Source organism: Amphibalanus amphitrite, unplaced genomic scaffold (genome assembly GCF_019059575.1).
Source record: "Amphibalanus amphitrite isolate SeventyFive unplaced genomic scaffold, NRLGWU_Aamphi_draft 000524F_arrow, whole genome shotgun sequence".
NCBI lineage: Eukaryota > Metazoa > Arthropoda > Thecostraca > Balanomorpha > Balanidae > Amphibalanus > Amphibalanus amphitrite.
The window spans coordinates 272,107-287,361 of record NW_024882018.1 but is presented as its reverse complement, the minus strand read 5'-3'; the positions used below and the strand labels follow the sequence as shown (position 1 = coordinate 287,361).

General features: G+C 53.4%; 1 protein-coding gene across 4 annotated transcripts in view; it reads left to right on the top strand.

The window, feature by feature from the left end:
- LOC122393219 (protein ecdysoneless homolog) overlaps positions 1–15,255 on the top strand; it is a 108,330-nt gene that overhangs the window by 87,220 nt on the left and 5,855 nt on the right. For 3 of the 4 annotated variants that reach the window (XM_043389047.1, XM_043389048.1, XM_043389050.1), the window contains one exon: positions 896–983. In XM_043389047.1, coding sequence (XP_043244982.1) covers positions 896–983 — 88 coding nt within the window. Of the gene's footprint in view, positions 1–895; positions 984–11,577; positions 11,684–15,255 lie in introns of those variants that run through there. The other variant, XM_043389051.1, reaches the window with a different exon arrangement.

Below are 15,255 nucleotides of genomic sequence, written 5' to 3'. Positions count from 1 at the left end.
GGAAACAAGGTACCGCGATTCCAGTCCTGATGTGAAATTTCTGCTTGACGTTTATTATTGCCTTGAAAAGCAAGTATTTTACCGATCGCATGCTTCAGCTCGTGTCGGAGGCATTATATTAGCTAATCCCACCGAAAGAGCAGCATTTCTGGTGGGAGACAAGTGGCACCGTCTAAAAATAGATGCCCTCTACTGGTCCTTAGGAAACTGGTAGCCCCTCCGTCTGTCGTATTTTTTTATCCTCATCAGCTATCGCGATAGCGGAGTGGGTGGTTTGGTAGGACATTGAAAACTTGAACGGCAAGGCGTAAAACACTGAAATGTCCAAAAGTGCATAAAACGGATGCATCTAAATCAATCCAGTGAAGTTGTCTATTCTGCCTCCTATCCTGAGAACGGTACTACGTTGAATTTCTCAGCCACCACTGTCATCATATGTCTTCTGTCTGTCATCCTTTATGCCAGCTGACGTTTGCCCGCACTGATTATAATACCGATCGACTACCTACCTCGCATGGGTATTTCATTTACGTCATGAGTTCCAGAAATTCTCGTAGCATCACCTGGCGGTGAATCCTACTCCACGTGGACTTGTCACGCGGTCACTTACCGCCTTTTGAGTCGGCTGATACACATGCATGTGTGGTTAGCGGCGGACTCTGCCTTTGTGATCTTCGGACACAGGTGTTGGCTTCTGGTCGCCTTTGTTGTCGCCGAGAACGTCTTTGTGACGCATTGTGTGCCTCGTTTGATTAGCTGTGTGACAAGCTGTGCGAAGAATGTGATGAATTATAGCATACGGCCAATGTGACTCATCTCATTTCCCTTGACCCTGTGTGACCTCAGTTGACCTCTATGACCTCTTCTGACCTCGTATGACCCCTGTCTGTTCCAGGCTACTGGACACGGACGGCGAATTTCTTTTGATTGAGGCGGCAGATCATGTTCCTGACAGCTACGACCCAGAGACGGCAGAACGAAGGGTGAGTACCGATTACAAAGTACTTGGTAAAAGCACCAAGCACCTACGAGTACCTACCTTTCTTTGCTAGTAAACTCACCTACACACAAGGGAAGCGCGATGTAGTTAGCAATTAGCATCGTAAAGACCCCGATAGAGACGCCGGTCAATATTGAGTCGTCACAGTCTCGTGCGTTATCGCGGGCGCGTGCCAGTGACTGCATTGCAGCATAGAACGATAACACCGACGCTGTCGCCTCCACCGACGCTACCGCCGCTGATATAGCTTGGGAGTGGCGAGACCTTGTGGGGCTGGGTTTTGGGAGGGAGGGGAACTGCGATAGGGGAGAGAACTGATGCATATCACCGGCTACCGCAGCCGCCGCCGCAGTAAGGGCAGTAGTCCGTGTCTTATCGACTCCGAGCTAAGTGCCTATCACGGTGCATTTCGTGCCGACGGTGGCGGGCGGGCGGTCGCTAGGGTTTGTTGGACCGAACTGAACCGAATCGGCCCTACAGGGCGTGGCAGGACCCCGGCCGGATGTCTCACCCCTTCGTGGAGGGGGGGGGGGTAGTCACGTGGTCTGAGGCCGCCGGAGGGAGGCAGAAAGACCAGACGTGGTTCACTGGTCTGTTTCGTCGTATGCGTCGCTGCTTTCGTTGCGCTTAGCTGCGGAGGTTAGGGCGGTGGGGAGGGGCGGGGGGTCACGGTCGAACAAACCAGAGGTGACTGGTCTCTGTTCACGTGGTTGGTGCCACGTGGGCACTCAAACCAAGGTCTCGGCCACGTAGCAAGGTCTGCGCTCCGATGATGCAACTCGAGCCGTCCAAATGCAACTGTTGCAACGGCATCAACGCACATCTGTCAAATTGCAACTCGGGCTGGCTCGTGACTTCAGTCCGTGTGTGCCCGGCTGCTGGATGAAGCATTTGAACACCGACTGGTGTCGCTTGCCTGATGGATGCTCCGCTCCCGACGACCTCAGATGATCGAACTCGATACCCGGCGCCGACCGCTCCGAGCGCCTCGGGACATCTCGTGACATCTCTCAAACGTCTCACTTCGTCTCAGTTTGTCCCGAGACACCTCTGGCGTCTCAGTCTGGGGCGTCGGGAGCAAACGTCTCGGCTGTCGTTCGAGGACACCCGACTGGACTCAGTAACCGGTGATCGACGCTCAGACCCGCCACGTGCCGGTGGCGGCACCGCGTGCGGGTGGCGCCGACGGTCGGATTTCGACGCCCGGAGGGAGGGGTGGTTGCTACCCGACCAGTAGCGGAGAAAGCTTCACCCGGCGACGGCGTTGCCGCCGCCGGCGCCGGCGCTGCCTTGGTGAAGGCCGAAGGGTGGTTGGGCCCGTGGACAACAGATGTCACTAGCGACAGGCGCTCCCCCGTCTATTACTGTCGTTTAAAGGGACAGTATCACCATTTTGATGAAATTTGACATTGCATAGGCCCCACCTTTCTGGTCCGGGAACTGAAGACCGATCCTCGAAGTTCCACACCGTTATCCCGCTATCGCCGCTCAAAGTACGAAAGGTGTACCACACTTTGAATCGTGCAGAATCGTGCTTCACTATCTTCACTGTTTAAATGTTTGCGCCGTTTTGAATTGACCGCCAGTAATAAAACTTTTACCCTGGTCATTTCATCAAATTTTATAAAGCCAAAACGTTTTTCGCACTTATTCATCACCGTTAAATTCATTAAATAGTAGTAGGCAATTTCCGCTGTTTCCTTCGGATTCTAGCGGCTCAACAAAGGAATTCCTCCAGCTTGAATCACAATCTCCCTCCAATGTATGACGTTTATCACGTGATTGTCACGTGATATTTTCTCCCATTGTCAATTGTCACGTCCAATTGTCACTCCCTCCAATTGTCACGTGATATTTTTATAGGCAATACCTAAGGCTACCTCTCCCTAAGGACAACTCAATCAGAAGAACGACCGCGTAAGCGTAGCGTCAATAATGTATTATCTGCGCCAGTTCTGTAGTAATTTTGCATGCTTCCAAACTGGCGGCCATGCTTGTATAGTGGTGGTTCGCTCATGAAAATGAATCATGAAAATGAAATGTGGTTGCAATATTTTTCACCGAGTTCGGTCCTCAAACTATGTTTTTCTGATTCAGAAAAATAAGAAATGCTAGTAAAAAAAAAATCAGCTCCATACATTGATTTTTTTTTCGATGATACTGTCCCTTTAATGGTCGAGGTGGCTGAAGTTCTGTCCCGGACGTTGTGGTGGTGTAGGTGCCTGTCTCCCCTTTCCCTGGTCGCCACCCCACGCCTGTTCGTCGAAGACCTTCACTGCAGAGGGTAGAAGGGGTGCGTTGTGCCCCTGGAGGCCATCTGGTCAGCTCCACTCAACCGGAGGTCATTTCCGCGCTCTGTGAGTCACGTACTCTGCCGTCATTGCTGCTGCTGCTGCCACGACTCCTGTACTGCTGGTGCGGTGATGGCGGCGATGGCGGCGGCGGCGGCGGAGGCGCGATGGTGCGCGACGGACATACCTGGTGTGCGACGAGGTACGACGGTGCTGCCCTTGGAAATCGACTGAGTCACGGTGGTGGTAGACACGTCTGCCCGTCCGTCTGCCCGCCTGGACTGCCCGTCTTCCCGCCTAGACCGCCTACTCGCCTGCCTGGCCCGCTCGCCCGCCTGACTTGTCCGCCCACCCACCTACATAGGCTGCCCGCCTTGCCAGTCCGCTTGCCTGTCCAGCTTTGACATATCCTCTCATACTTTATGATGCTGTCAAATATTACCTAATCTACAGGGTGTCCGGATAGTTCTGGCGCTTTTCAACATTTTCTAAAACAAATGCCATTGGTTCATAGATACTAATCAATGGATCAAAACAATGACTAGGGACACCAAGCCACATGCTTCCGCTACGTGCTCATTCAATGTAACCACCGTCGGCGCCGACGACGGCCTCGACGTAGGGGAGGAAGCGTCTGCGGGTTTTGACGATGCGGGGCATTTCCAGGTCCTCCCATGCTGTCATGATGCGAGTCTTCAGCGACTCCAGGTTGGGGTGAGAAATGGCCTAGATCCTGTTCTACAAAACGCGTAGCACGCCGTAGTCGAGCGGGTCAGGTTAGGAGAATAAGGCGGCCTAATCTCATTTCGCCACGGTGATCTGGCCCGGCAAGCTCCTCTGTCAGTTTAGCTTGAATGGCGGCGGCGTTGTTGGAGGGTGCTCTGTGCTGTTGAAATGCGAAGTGACCCTTAGGGCATGTCGTCTTGACCCTCGGGTTGATGTGGCTGTCCAGGAACCCCTCGTGGGCCAGCCTGTTATTCATTTATTCGACATTGACGAAGATGATGGGACATTTTTGTCCATCAGACCCCCGCACTTTCTTCGATTGCCGCGTTGAAATGCTGCTCCGTTCCCATATCGCGTTCGAAACGGTCTGAGGATATTTTTTAAGGAATTCCCGAGTCGAAATAAACCTTTACCTGCTAAACCATTCATCGAAAAACGCCGCATCGCGCTGCAACTCGCGCCTCGTTCAAGTCGCACCCGGCCGCCGCGCGCAGGCATTCAGCGACAAGGCGCATCTTCGCCCATCTACCCATCACTGAAAACGATTTCAAGGTCATATTTACACGACCCCTGGCTGAGCAATCAACGAGGGGTCATGTCTGTGATGATTGGCTGAATGTCCAATAATCACAGCGCGCGTTACACGGCGTCCAAAAGAAGCGCCAGGACTTTCCGGACACCCTGTATATATTTTGTACATAACCTCACCACCGTCGTAATTTATACAACCGTCGAAAGCGATACGAATGACACCGGCGACGCAGCAACCCTCCATTAGTAAGCATCCTCAACGCTTGACTCTCTATCTCCCCAAGTCTAGCCCAGGAGTTAGATCTGCGTGCTGTCGGCAGTCCCCGCCGTCACGTGGCCACTTTGGCCGGACATCGTTAGACCTTGAGAGGAGGCGAGCCATCCACCGAGGCGGCTCTGAGCCGAGTCCAGACGAGGAGTTCAATGTCAGACATCGACCGGGGAAGGAGCCGGTTTGGAAAAAAATGGCATCGGCGTCGTGTTAGTGGCTGATGGGGGAGGGAAGGATGGGGAGGCGGCGGTGCCGGGTGCGAAGGGTTTGCGGTGTTTTGTGGTGTGCCGCTGCTCAGGCGGAGTCAGGGCATTGCTCTTCGGGTGCCGGAAGTTTCAGAAGAGAGCGGTTGTGGTTGTGGTCGGTTAAAGAATGTATCCTACCAAAGTTGAATGATTCTTGGCGATCAAAAAGTGGATTTAAGACTGAGAAACGATCGAAGCGAGCACATGCGAGACTTGATCACTTTCAGTGAGTCTCGTTTAGGCGTTTTTATGCTTCTCAAACGGAACTTACGTACAGATTCGTCGGGTCGGTCGACTTTTTCTTGACACGAGCGAGAGTGGGTATCCCGATCTGTCGACTTTCGGTCTCTGGTCGTCCAGCACTGAACGAAAGGGAGAGAGAGCGAGAGCGAACTGGACTGGTACTTAACTCCGAGAACTGGGGGTGTGGCAGCCCGCTCGTGCACCGTCAACGCTCTGCACAGGGAGAGAGTGAGAGATGGTACAGGAGAGAGTAGAGTGACGAGCGAGAGCGAGGTGGTGGTATTTGAGGAACTGCGGCAAATAAAGAATGAAGAGTTGCCGGACTCGCCAGGCAAGACGTTGAGGAAGGCGTGTATACCAGCGAGGCAGAGGTAGAGCGAGAGAGCGAACGACAGAGTGAGAGCGAGAGAGAGAGAGAGAGAGAGAGAGAGAGCGCCGGGCGCGGCCGAGTAGCGGTCCGCCCGCCGCTCTGTCCCATGACGTCATGAGAGAGAAGCTTCCGCTGTCCGGCCGGCCGGCTTCGACTCCGGGTCAAGTGCGTTCAAGGGCACAGCTCGGCCACCGTTACTCGACGGACTCGTTCTCACAGAGCTGCCCCAGCTCGGTCAGAGAGAGCTGCGACGTGATGGTGGCGCCGGCTGGCGACGGTGGGTGGAACTACTCGCTGGCACCGGTTTGAAGCGTCTGCTTGTTTCTGTCTTTTCCGGGGTATATGTTTGGAAACAAAATTAAAAAGAAGAAACGTTGAAGCATAGAAGCATGTAAATGATTGTCAGCGGCTGTGAATGGCCCTTCCTTGGCTCAGTTTCATTCCTTAACTCCTAGAATGAGCATATAGGCTCCTTTCAGTTCTTGTCCCTTGGCGCTATCATCCACGTTAATCTATTTCTCCTGTTCAGCTCCTGCGTAGTGTGGACAATCCAGTTCGACCGACGTGAAAAAAAAACATCCTGGTGCGCATACTAACTACCACAGTGCGTCACCTTCTCCGAACTCGTCCCAAGCGGTGCAGTGCGCACCTCGCGCGCCAAGCTCGTCGCTCTTCGTCGCCGGCGGCACTCGAGGCCGCGTGCCGACGCGTTCTGGCGCGTTCCGAGACGAGCTTCTGATGTACCGTCTCCTGGAAGTCGGGCCGCCGGCCGGGGAGCACCGTTAGATTCTCAGGCGCGGTGTTTGACCCATGGTAGGAGCGTCTGCCCGCCGCTGCCGCCCGCCGCCGCCGCCGCCGCCGCCGCCGCTGCGTAGAGTGGTAATGAGAGAGACCCACGAGCGCAGTGCGTGGTAGGTTTTACTACGCGCTCCGGGAGACGGCCGCGCACGCGGAAGGGACTAACGGTGCTTGGGCAGACGGTCTGGAAAACAACGTCTAGCCAGCGAGGGGAGGGGAACACGATCGATTTGCGTGAACTGCGTCTTGGGGTGGTTTTCTGGAGAGGAATGGTAGGTAGAACGCTACGGTCTGCGATCTTTTTTTGTCGTGGTTTGAACTGACGTGGTTGGGTCGTAGCGGTTTCCGTTGGCATAATTCTCACATAACTTTCCATGGACGGTTTCCGTGTTCTCTGCCCGCGGCATGAACACGGCTCGACCAATCAGCGAACTCCTTCCCGTTCTTCGTCATCTTCGGCCCTTCAACCCACTCGAGTGCCGCGGGGATGTAGCGGTACATCAACGGGCGCCTTCAAGGTCACTGTCTGACCTGTCGGCGACTTTGGTCGACCCTGACGAGCCACGTCCGCTTCCGGTCACGCCCAGGTGAGACGTGATGTTAGGCGTGATGGTCACATTGGGGAGTCGTGACCGAGGCACCAAAGGGTGATTGAGTGGGGAACAAGATGGGATACGGTGGTATACCGGTTATTGATTGAACCCGTTGTCCAACGGAAGAGCACCTAGCATAACGGGGAAGCTAAAATGATGTGCGCTCTTTGTTAGCGAGGTGGTGTCTAATCCTGCACGATACGAGCTTTGCGGCGGGATGAGGCTATGTTGTCTGATGATGCACGCTTTGTTTTCTGATGACGTAGCTGCGAGCCGATCCGCAAGCGTCCTGTGTTGTTTAGCGGTTTCCTGGGCTATGACACCAAACACAGAGCTTCTGCGTGGTCTGACCTACGTTCCATCCGCTGTCAATATCCGTCAATACGAGGCGTGTCTGTGACCTTGTCCAGTGACCCAGAAAGACGTCGCCCGAGGCACTGCTGGGTCGTTAAAGGGTAATCGGCGACTGGTCCGTGCCCGTCACGGGCTAGATCGATGGCCTAGTTATTCGTTCGGAATGTGATGTTATTAACACCCCCTGTCGACCCCCCCCTCCCCAACCCCGCCCGCCCAGACTTCCAGAAGCTTCCATCGCCACTTCCGGGTCCCACGGGTGATACAGTTTTACTTCATGGCCGGCGATACAGAAGTTGTATCGTAAATAACCGTCCCCCAGGACGAGGGCCCTTAGTTTCCCCGAACTGCTTCACATTGGTTGAGGGTGGTTTGGTTAGCATAGCCGTCAATATCTCATCAGCGCTATTTGTAGGGTTATGAGTCATGCAAGTACAGTGCGAGTGCAAGATGTCTGTTTCAATTCGTCAGCAATCAGCATGATGCGTCGTATATTGTAACGCACGCGGCGTCTCGTGACGCTGCGTCACATTGTGCGAGTTCACTGTCCGTGACGGTCAGTGCCACTGTGTGTCGCTTGTTGGTGACGTCACTCTTCAGGTGTTACGTAATAGGTATCTTTGGCTTGAGACGGTCAACCGTCTGATCTAGTCCGTGACGGTTCGTACCTCCCGTGACGGTCATTCATGATATCCGTGACGGTCATCCGTGATGCCCACACCTCCTCGTGACGCCCCGTGACGCCCGTGACGGTGACCGGGCCGCGTCAGTGTGTGCCACTTCTGACCGACGTTGGCTGCCACGGCCACGGCCGGCGGCAAAAGAAGCAGGTCAGCTCGCTCGTCAGACAGTAGCTGTTCCTCGGTGGGCACTGCCGTAGACGACCGACAATCCAGGTCTATCGCTGCGTCGGTGACGACGCGTCGGCGTCGTTTACCGTCGTCGGCGGCGGCGCGGCGGTGGTTGGTGAAGTTCACTTGACGGTGAACCTTCAGCGAGGTAGGGCGTGGCTTTTGCTGTGTCGGGTTTTCTCGAGGGGTTGCATTGTCTTGATGTGACGCAGTGTTGCATTGTCACATGAAGAGGTCTAAGTTTGGATAGCTCAGAGCGGTTTGATAAGCTGTTTTGACTGTTCGTTTTGTTCTGAATGTTACCCCGGAGTCACTCGAGCGGATATGACCGGTTGTTTTCGTTAGAGCGCCCGTTGCGGTTGTGGCTTTTGGTCTGTGGGTTTATCGGCCTGCTCTTTGAGTTCATTCATCCCTGGGTCTGTCGCCAGTCTCGTCTGGGTCGGCCCGGGTGGCGGGGAGGCTGGATCGATACTTTGGCGCTCGCCCGGCTCCGAACCGGCGCCAGGCAGTCTGGGCGGTCCTCTCGCTCGCTCCCTCCCTCTGTCCCTCTCCTCCGGTCCTCTGCCCTGCTGCTCTCGTCCTCTGACCCGTGACCACGCCCCCGTCACGGCGGTGGTTGCGCCTTGGATTTGTTGCTCACGCACTCAGTTTTTGTAGCGCTTGCATGCGGCTTTTTCGGTGATCATGGCGCTTTGTTTGGCTTGACCTTAGCGTGGGGTACGTGTCAAGGTCACCTTGAAGGCACCCTCCCCCTCGCCTCCCCCGACAACCGGCCCTGTCTGGGCTGAAACGGCTGCAGGAGCTTGCCGGCAAAAACTAACACCGGTTTAGGCCCTTGTTTTACCTTGCTGACCAACGCCAGACGCTGTCCTGAGCGGTGCAGATGCGGCGTCGAAACGAACAGAGTTTTTCCACCGCAGTTTCAGCTCAGGCACTGACGCACCGGCAAGCCTTATCTGATATCACTGGGGCATTCCACGTCAAATCGAACAAAAATCGGCTGTTTTGCACCTTACCATCAGCGATTTCATTATAAATTTGTGAGCGAGTTCCTGTGTGGCCCTGGACATTACATTGATGTTTTTTTGCACATTCTGACCACAGGTCTTCTAAATATAGGGCATCAAATTTTTACAAAATGTTGCATCTTTATATTTTTGAACGACCATAACTTTGGTTGTACTTGTTTGATTTGAATGAAATAAACCTTACTGTTTAGGTAATTTCTTAAGCATTTGTTTAGAATTGCACCTACTTAAATATATGACCTTGAAATTTGCTTAACTCTGTTCTTAAGCACAAATATTGAAATAGCAAAAAACACGTCACCTTCGATTTGGCTCATTTTCATATATTTTATTGCCTACCATATTCTTAACAACCTGTGAAAAAATTAGAGTGGGCCATTCATAAGTTTTGAAGAAAATTGCACATATGCAAACGTATGTTAGCACGCGCAGTGGAGGGGGAAGAGCGAATTTCGCCCACCCCTCCTGTTTTTCGCCAATATCTCATAAGATTAATGCGAAATTAATTATGGCTACCTGTCAAGAATTGAATTGGACATTTCATCGTGCAAGCAATAAGAAAATCGGTTCACAACTGTTCTAGTAATAGCGGTGTAAAGTGAACATCCTGTCGCCGCAGCGACGCGGCGACTCGGCAGCCGGCGCCGACCGCTACGTGCCGCCTGAATTGTAGACTGTGCCGGGACGGAACGGAACGGTTCCGTCTTTACATCGCGCTCCCTACCGCTGATTACGTTCGATTCGCGTCAAATTTTGTGAGAAGACTAAGAAATGTACAGGCAATCTTATGGTGAAAAAGTTTTGAAAATCGGTTGGTAAACAATTGAAATATGAACGTGTAAACACAAAATTGTGATTGCTGCGTTTCCCGCATCGGCCGAGCCCGCCTCAGCCGGCGACATGTTACTCTTAGCAGGCCTCAAACTGCCATATTTATTATTGGATTAGCTAGAAATTCCCCATACATACTAAAAAATGTATGTTCTTTCGTATAGTGAAGATCAAAAGACGTGAAGATATCGTTGCGTGATAATGTTTTCGTTGAATTTACTTCATGATGCATTTCCACACGGCTCAAAATTCACCGCAAAATACCGTTTGCCTGAGCCACTTTTACTATGGAACGTGAATGCTTGACTACGATGACTATGCATTTCCATTCTCGCAGAGTTTGGGATATCACTAATCAGCAATCATTCATTTCAGAAAGTGTACACAAGCAAGCATGTCTTGACTCTGTCTTTCAAGGTCACGCGCGGTTGCGTGATGTTGATGCATGAAAACGGCGTTTGCCGCGAAAGTTATGAATGGCCCACTCCAATTTTTTCACAGATGGTTAGGAACATTGTGACGGACATAATATGTAAAAATTACCCAAATCGAAGGTGACGTGTTTTTTGCTATTTAAATTTTTCTGTTTTAATTTAAGGTCAAATGCATTTCAAGGTCACTTCAATTTAATTTTATAATTAAAAATCAAAGCCTTATCAATTGCCTATAAGACCCTGTTAATATCATTTTGATACCAGAAAAGGAACCAGAGTTATAGCCATTTAAAAAATTGATATGTGGCATTTTTCGCTATATTCGATGACCTATATCTCAGCGATACGTTATCAAATTTCGAAAATATTATACGTAACTCAGTTTTGAACCATGCCCAGTCTGCCTACAAATTTTCAGAAAAATCGAAGGGGATGACGGATTTCGGTGTTTGATTTGACGTGGAATGCCCCCACTATATCCTTGGCCAATGCGCGAATTATGCCCCTCTATGGAAGTAGTTTCTGCCTGCTATTAGTCGACGGCAAGGTTGCAAATGTCCGCGCGAAGGCCAGCGTTGTGTAAAACAACGCGGAAGCAACGCGTCCCGCTGCGTGTCCAGCACAGTCAGAGGTCACTCTCGCTGTTGTTCATCCTGTTGTTTTCTCATTGTCGTGATGACTGCATGTTCACGCTCTCGCGTTGCCCACTTCCAATGATTACCTCCATGCACGCGAGGACACTCATGTGTAGCTCGGGCGTGCATGGCATGTGCCTAGTGACCCTGCCCCCCTCGGACGCCCGAGGCTACACCCCCCCCCCTCGCCCGCCAGCTCGGTAGCCAATCAGAAGCAGTCTCACGCCACTGAGCCCGGCGAATATTGGGTAATTGTCGGTGGAAAGTAGGCCAATGCTGTCGGGTGGGCCGGCGCGGCGGGCGGCAGTCGACGAGAAGTCAGTTCGTCGGTGGCGACGCTGGGGGAAGGAGGTTCGGAGACGACGGAGGAGGCTTGAAGACGACGGAGAAGGCGACAGAAGACGAAGACGTTAGTGACAAGGTGGAGCATCTGTGAGGAGTTTGTGAAGAGAATTGATCCAAGGAAACTTTGGCACGCTTAGGTGAGAGGAAAGCACTGCTGGAGAGATTTGACGTTTAGTTTAAATAATTTTCACGATATCAACTTCATCTCTACTTCCTGATAGTGTCAATGCTTACCTAGCAGCTCAACTGATCAAGCTGAGGCAGCTCTGGCAGCCCCATCTCGAGCTTCTGGAGCTGTGAAACTACCTCGAACCCTTCCGAGCCCCACCGACACATTGTCGCCGGGCCTGGAGTCCTGCCGAGACGTTGTTTTGTCCCGGGCACGGCTCGAGTTCAGTGGCGATCGTCTGGCTCCCTGTGACGTCATTTCGTACCCGTTGCCTGATCAGCGGCGTCGTTACTGAATACTTCCTGATGGTCCCAGATACTGGATCTCCTGACAGCCCAATGTCGTGCCTCCTGAGGCACAGCGTCATAGCTTGAGATACAGGCGCGGCCTACTGCGCACCTTCCGAGAACTTTGGATGAGTCTCGGCTCGGTTTTGGCTGCTGACGTGGCAGCTGGTTCTGCGTATTGGTCGAACTTCTCCAAGTAGTCCAGGTAGGATCTGCTGGGTTATCCAGATGAAGTGAGTTTGCCGGCGGCTGACGAGCGAACGTGTAATGCGTCACGCATTTTGTGCACGACGGTTTGCACAGTGCACTGGCGTTGTTTGCACACGCTGCACGCGCTCAGTGCATGCATGCACGGTGTATGTTCACTGCGGTGCAGAGAGACCTGACAAGGTAGATTGAGGTGACCGGATGGATTTGGGACGGCCAGACTTCCCTGACGCAGTTTCTATCGTTTCACCGTTTAGGTCTACCGCAGTGGTGGCCACTGTGAGAATACAAGACACCGCTCAGTCTACTTGTGCAGCCAGCCGAAACGCCGCAGAAGAAAAAAAAAAACGTCACATTTACTCTAGGTCTAGACATCATTGAAGCCACGTTGGCCGAATCATTATCTATCGAAGGTGGAATATTGCGCATTAGGTAACCGTCTTATCACCAGCATGCCTCGACGGGGATGCAGTTTCAGTATAAGCCATATGTTATGTGGGATTAGATGGGTGATTTATTCTCCGTTGCAGGTGGCTGAGTCCGTTATTGATGATTTTGCAGCCAATCGGACAGGCGGGACGAAGTGCGGTTGGCTGCCGGTTGACTGGCGGGAAGGACAGTGACATTTAGCGGTGGTGGTTGACGGCATCCGCCTGGGAACAGCCCTCCTAAGGTGCGACTTCCGATCGGATACTGGGTTGTGTTGCTTCGTCATTAGTTCCTGCGTATTGTTCGTAAATTCTTCGTAAGCAAAGCTCCGGAGAAGTACAGTCACTAATGCAAACTGTTGGGTTGGTTAAACTGTCTTGGAATTTCCCAATCGAAGAGGGAAAGGTAGGGGAAGTTTGTAACAGGCGGCATTGAGAACCCGTGCTTGATTCTCTGAACCTCCCCGCTGAAAGTGGCCGCACTGGCCGGGCCAGACGGACAAAATCGAACTCGCTCCCCGCCGAAAATAACCGGTCCTGTTTCGCCGGCGTCTTACCGACGCTCGCGCGTCCGATTTTTTCCCTCCACCGGCCTCCGACCCTGGAGAGATAACATCTCTGACCGCCGCACTGAAGAGGCGTCTTCAAGGCTATCGGCGAGCAGTGACCGCCCCCGGGTGCTGACCTCTGGTGACCCACCACCGGCATCCCGTACCACCGGTAGCACCGGTTTACCCCCTCTCCCGCCCCTCTCCCTCCCTCCTGCACCCCTCCCAGCTCCTCCCCAACACCTTACTTCAGCCGGTAGTGGAGTGGAAGAGATTTCCAATGACGCGGGGGATTTTTTTTTCTTCTGATTATCATTAGTTTAAGAACAGCACCGTAGGGTGAGATGACGTGTCCACACCGAGCGCCACAGAACGTCCCAAGTGCGCTGGCACTGTCTCATCGGTTCATCCCTCGCGACCATGGCCTCCAGCGGTGACGGCGACGGTGAAGGGACCCTCCTTCATCCATAGGTGGTTGACCCGGCCCTGAACTGAGCGCTACGCGCCCCTGTCCGGGAGAGATGACCTCAGGAGATGACATTTACCTACCGACCACAACCACGGAAATTCCGTCAGCAGTGGGCACAGACACTGAGGTCGGGAGGTAGCTGATGACCTCTCAACCTCGCTGGCACCCCAGCGCTGCCTTCCTCTGCTTCAGAGAGGGGAATGAGTTGGGTATGCGTGTCCCCAAGGACTTGATTGCATGGCTGAAGCGAGTCTTCTAGCGAGGATTTGTTTTGACAATTGTGCTGAGACACTCTCATTGACGTTTTGAGACATGCTGTCGCTGAGACATGCCCTGCGAGTATGACTCCCTGAGACCTTCTGAGACATCTGAGACACACCCTCGCTGAGACAGTGAGACAAGCCCGCCCCTCGCGAGTTCACACGGTGATAGTGCCGGCCGGCGGCCCAACGACCCATTGTAATCGGATGCCCATCGGCACTTTATGGGTGAGCCCGTCTAGACCGACCGGTCCTGGCGGCAGTTGAACTGCGACGCCAGCCAACAGCAGCGAAGGGTGTCTGTAGTCTACACCGTCACCGTCTGACACTTAGTTGGTAAACTTTGAATAGCATTGGATGTTAGGAAGTGTCTAGATGGACACGGTGGTTTCCGTCTATCTGTAGATTGATTGGAATAACGCGAGATTTCTTGAAGCTCATGGAGACTTGAAATAACTTACGATAATACCTACTTGGCCGGGATGGTGGGATAACACAACGCACACACTCACCACGTACACAAATGCCAGACAGCTTGCATAACCCATTATACAGCACACACAGACATACATACAGCCAGCCACGGCTGAGTGGTCCCCACGGCTGCCGTTCAGGGTCAGCTGTGCCGTCCGTCCGGGCCTCCGGTGACCTCCAGTGGAGCCGCGCCCCTCGATCAGCGCAGCCACCTGGTGTGGTGCCTTACCATCAGCTGCGCCAGGTGGTGCAGGAATGGGTGGTGACTACTGGTGATTGGTGACAGTTGGAGAGGTGGATGGGGAGGTTTGAACAGCAGCGAAGCGTGTAGACATCCACCTTCTGTTGTCCGCTGTCTGGTGTTCCGTGGTTTGCCGGTGCCAGTAGCACCCCACCGAGTTTTTTGCCGGTCACGTGGTGCCGCCGCAGCGCTCCGGACGTGCCGTGTGACCGGTCACGTGACGGGCGGGAGCATTGACCCCCTCCTCTAGCCGCGCTGTAACGGGGACGCTGCGCTTGCGGCAGTGGTGGCCGTCTCATGACCCTCACACCCTCGCCGCCCCACCGCCGCGCCGTTGTAGACCACTATCATACCTAACGCATCGTACCGCACGCCCCTCGTTATCGTAACGCAGCGTTGCGTGCCGCCACCAAAGGTCATGGCCCCGGGGTGGCTGGGAACAGACCGGAAAGCCGGCGAACTATGCGTCTGGGGCAGTGGAGAGGTCAGCGCCCTGCCGTCGGACCGGTGACTCGTCGGTACTGGGAAAGTTCACGGTCTAAACTGGCACGTTGCGGTAGTGGGTAGGTTGGAATGGCTGGATGAGTGAACTATGGTTAGTGCAGGCTTCTAGGATGCGTCAGATA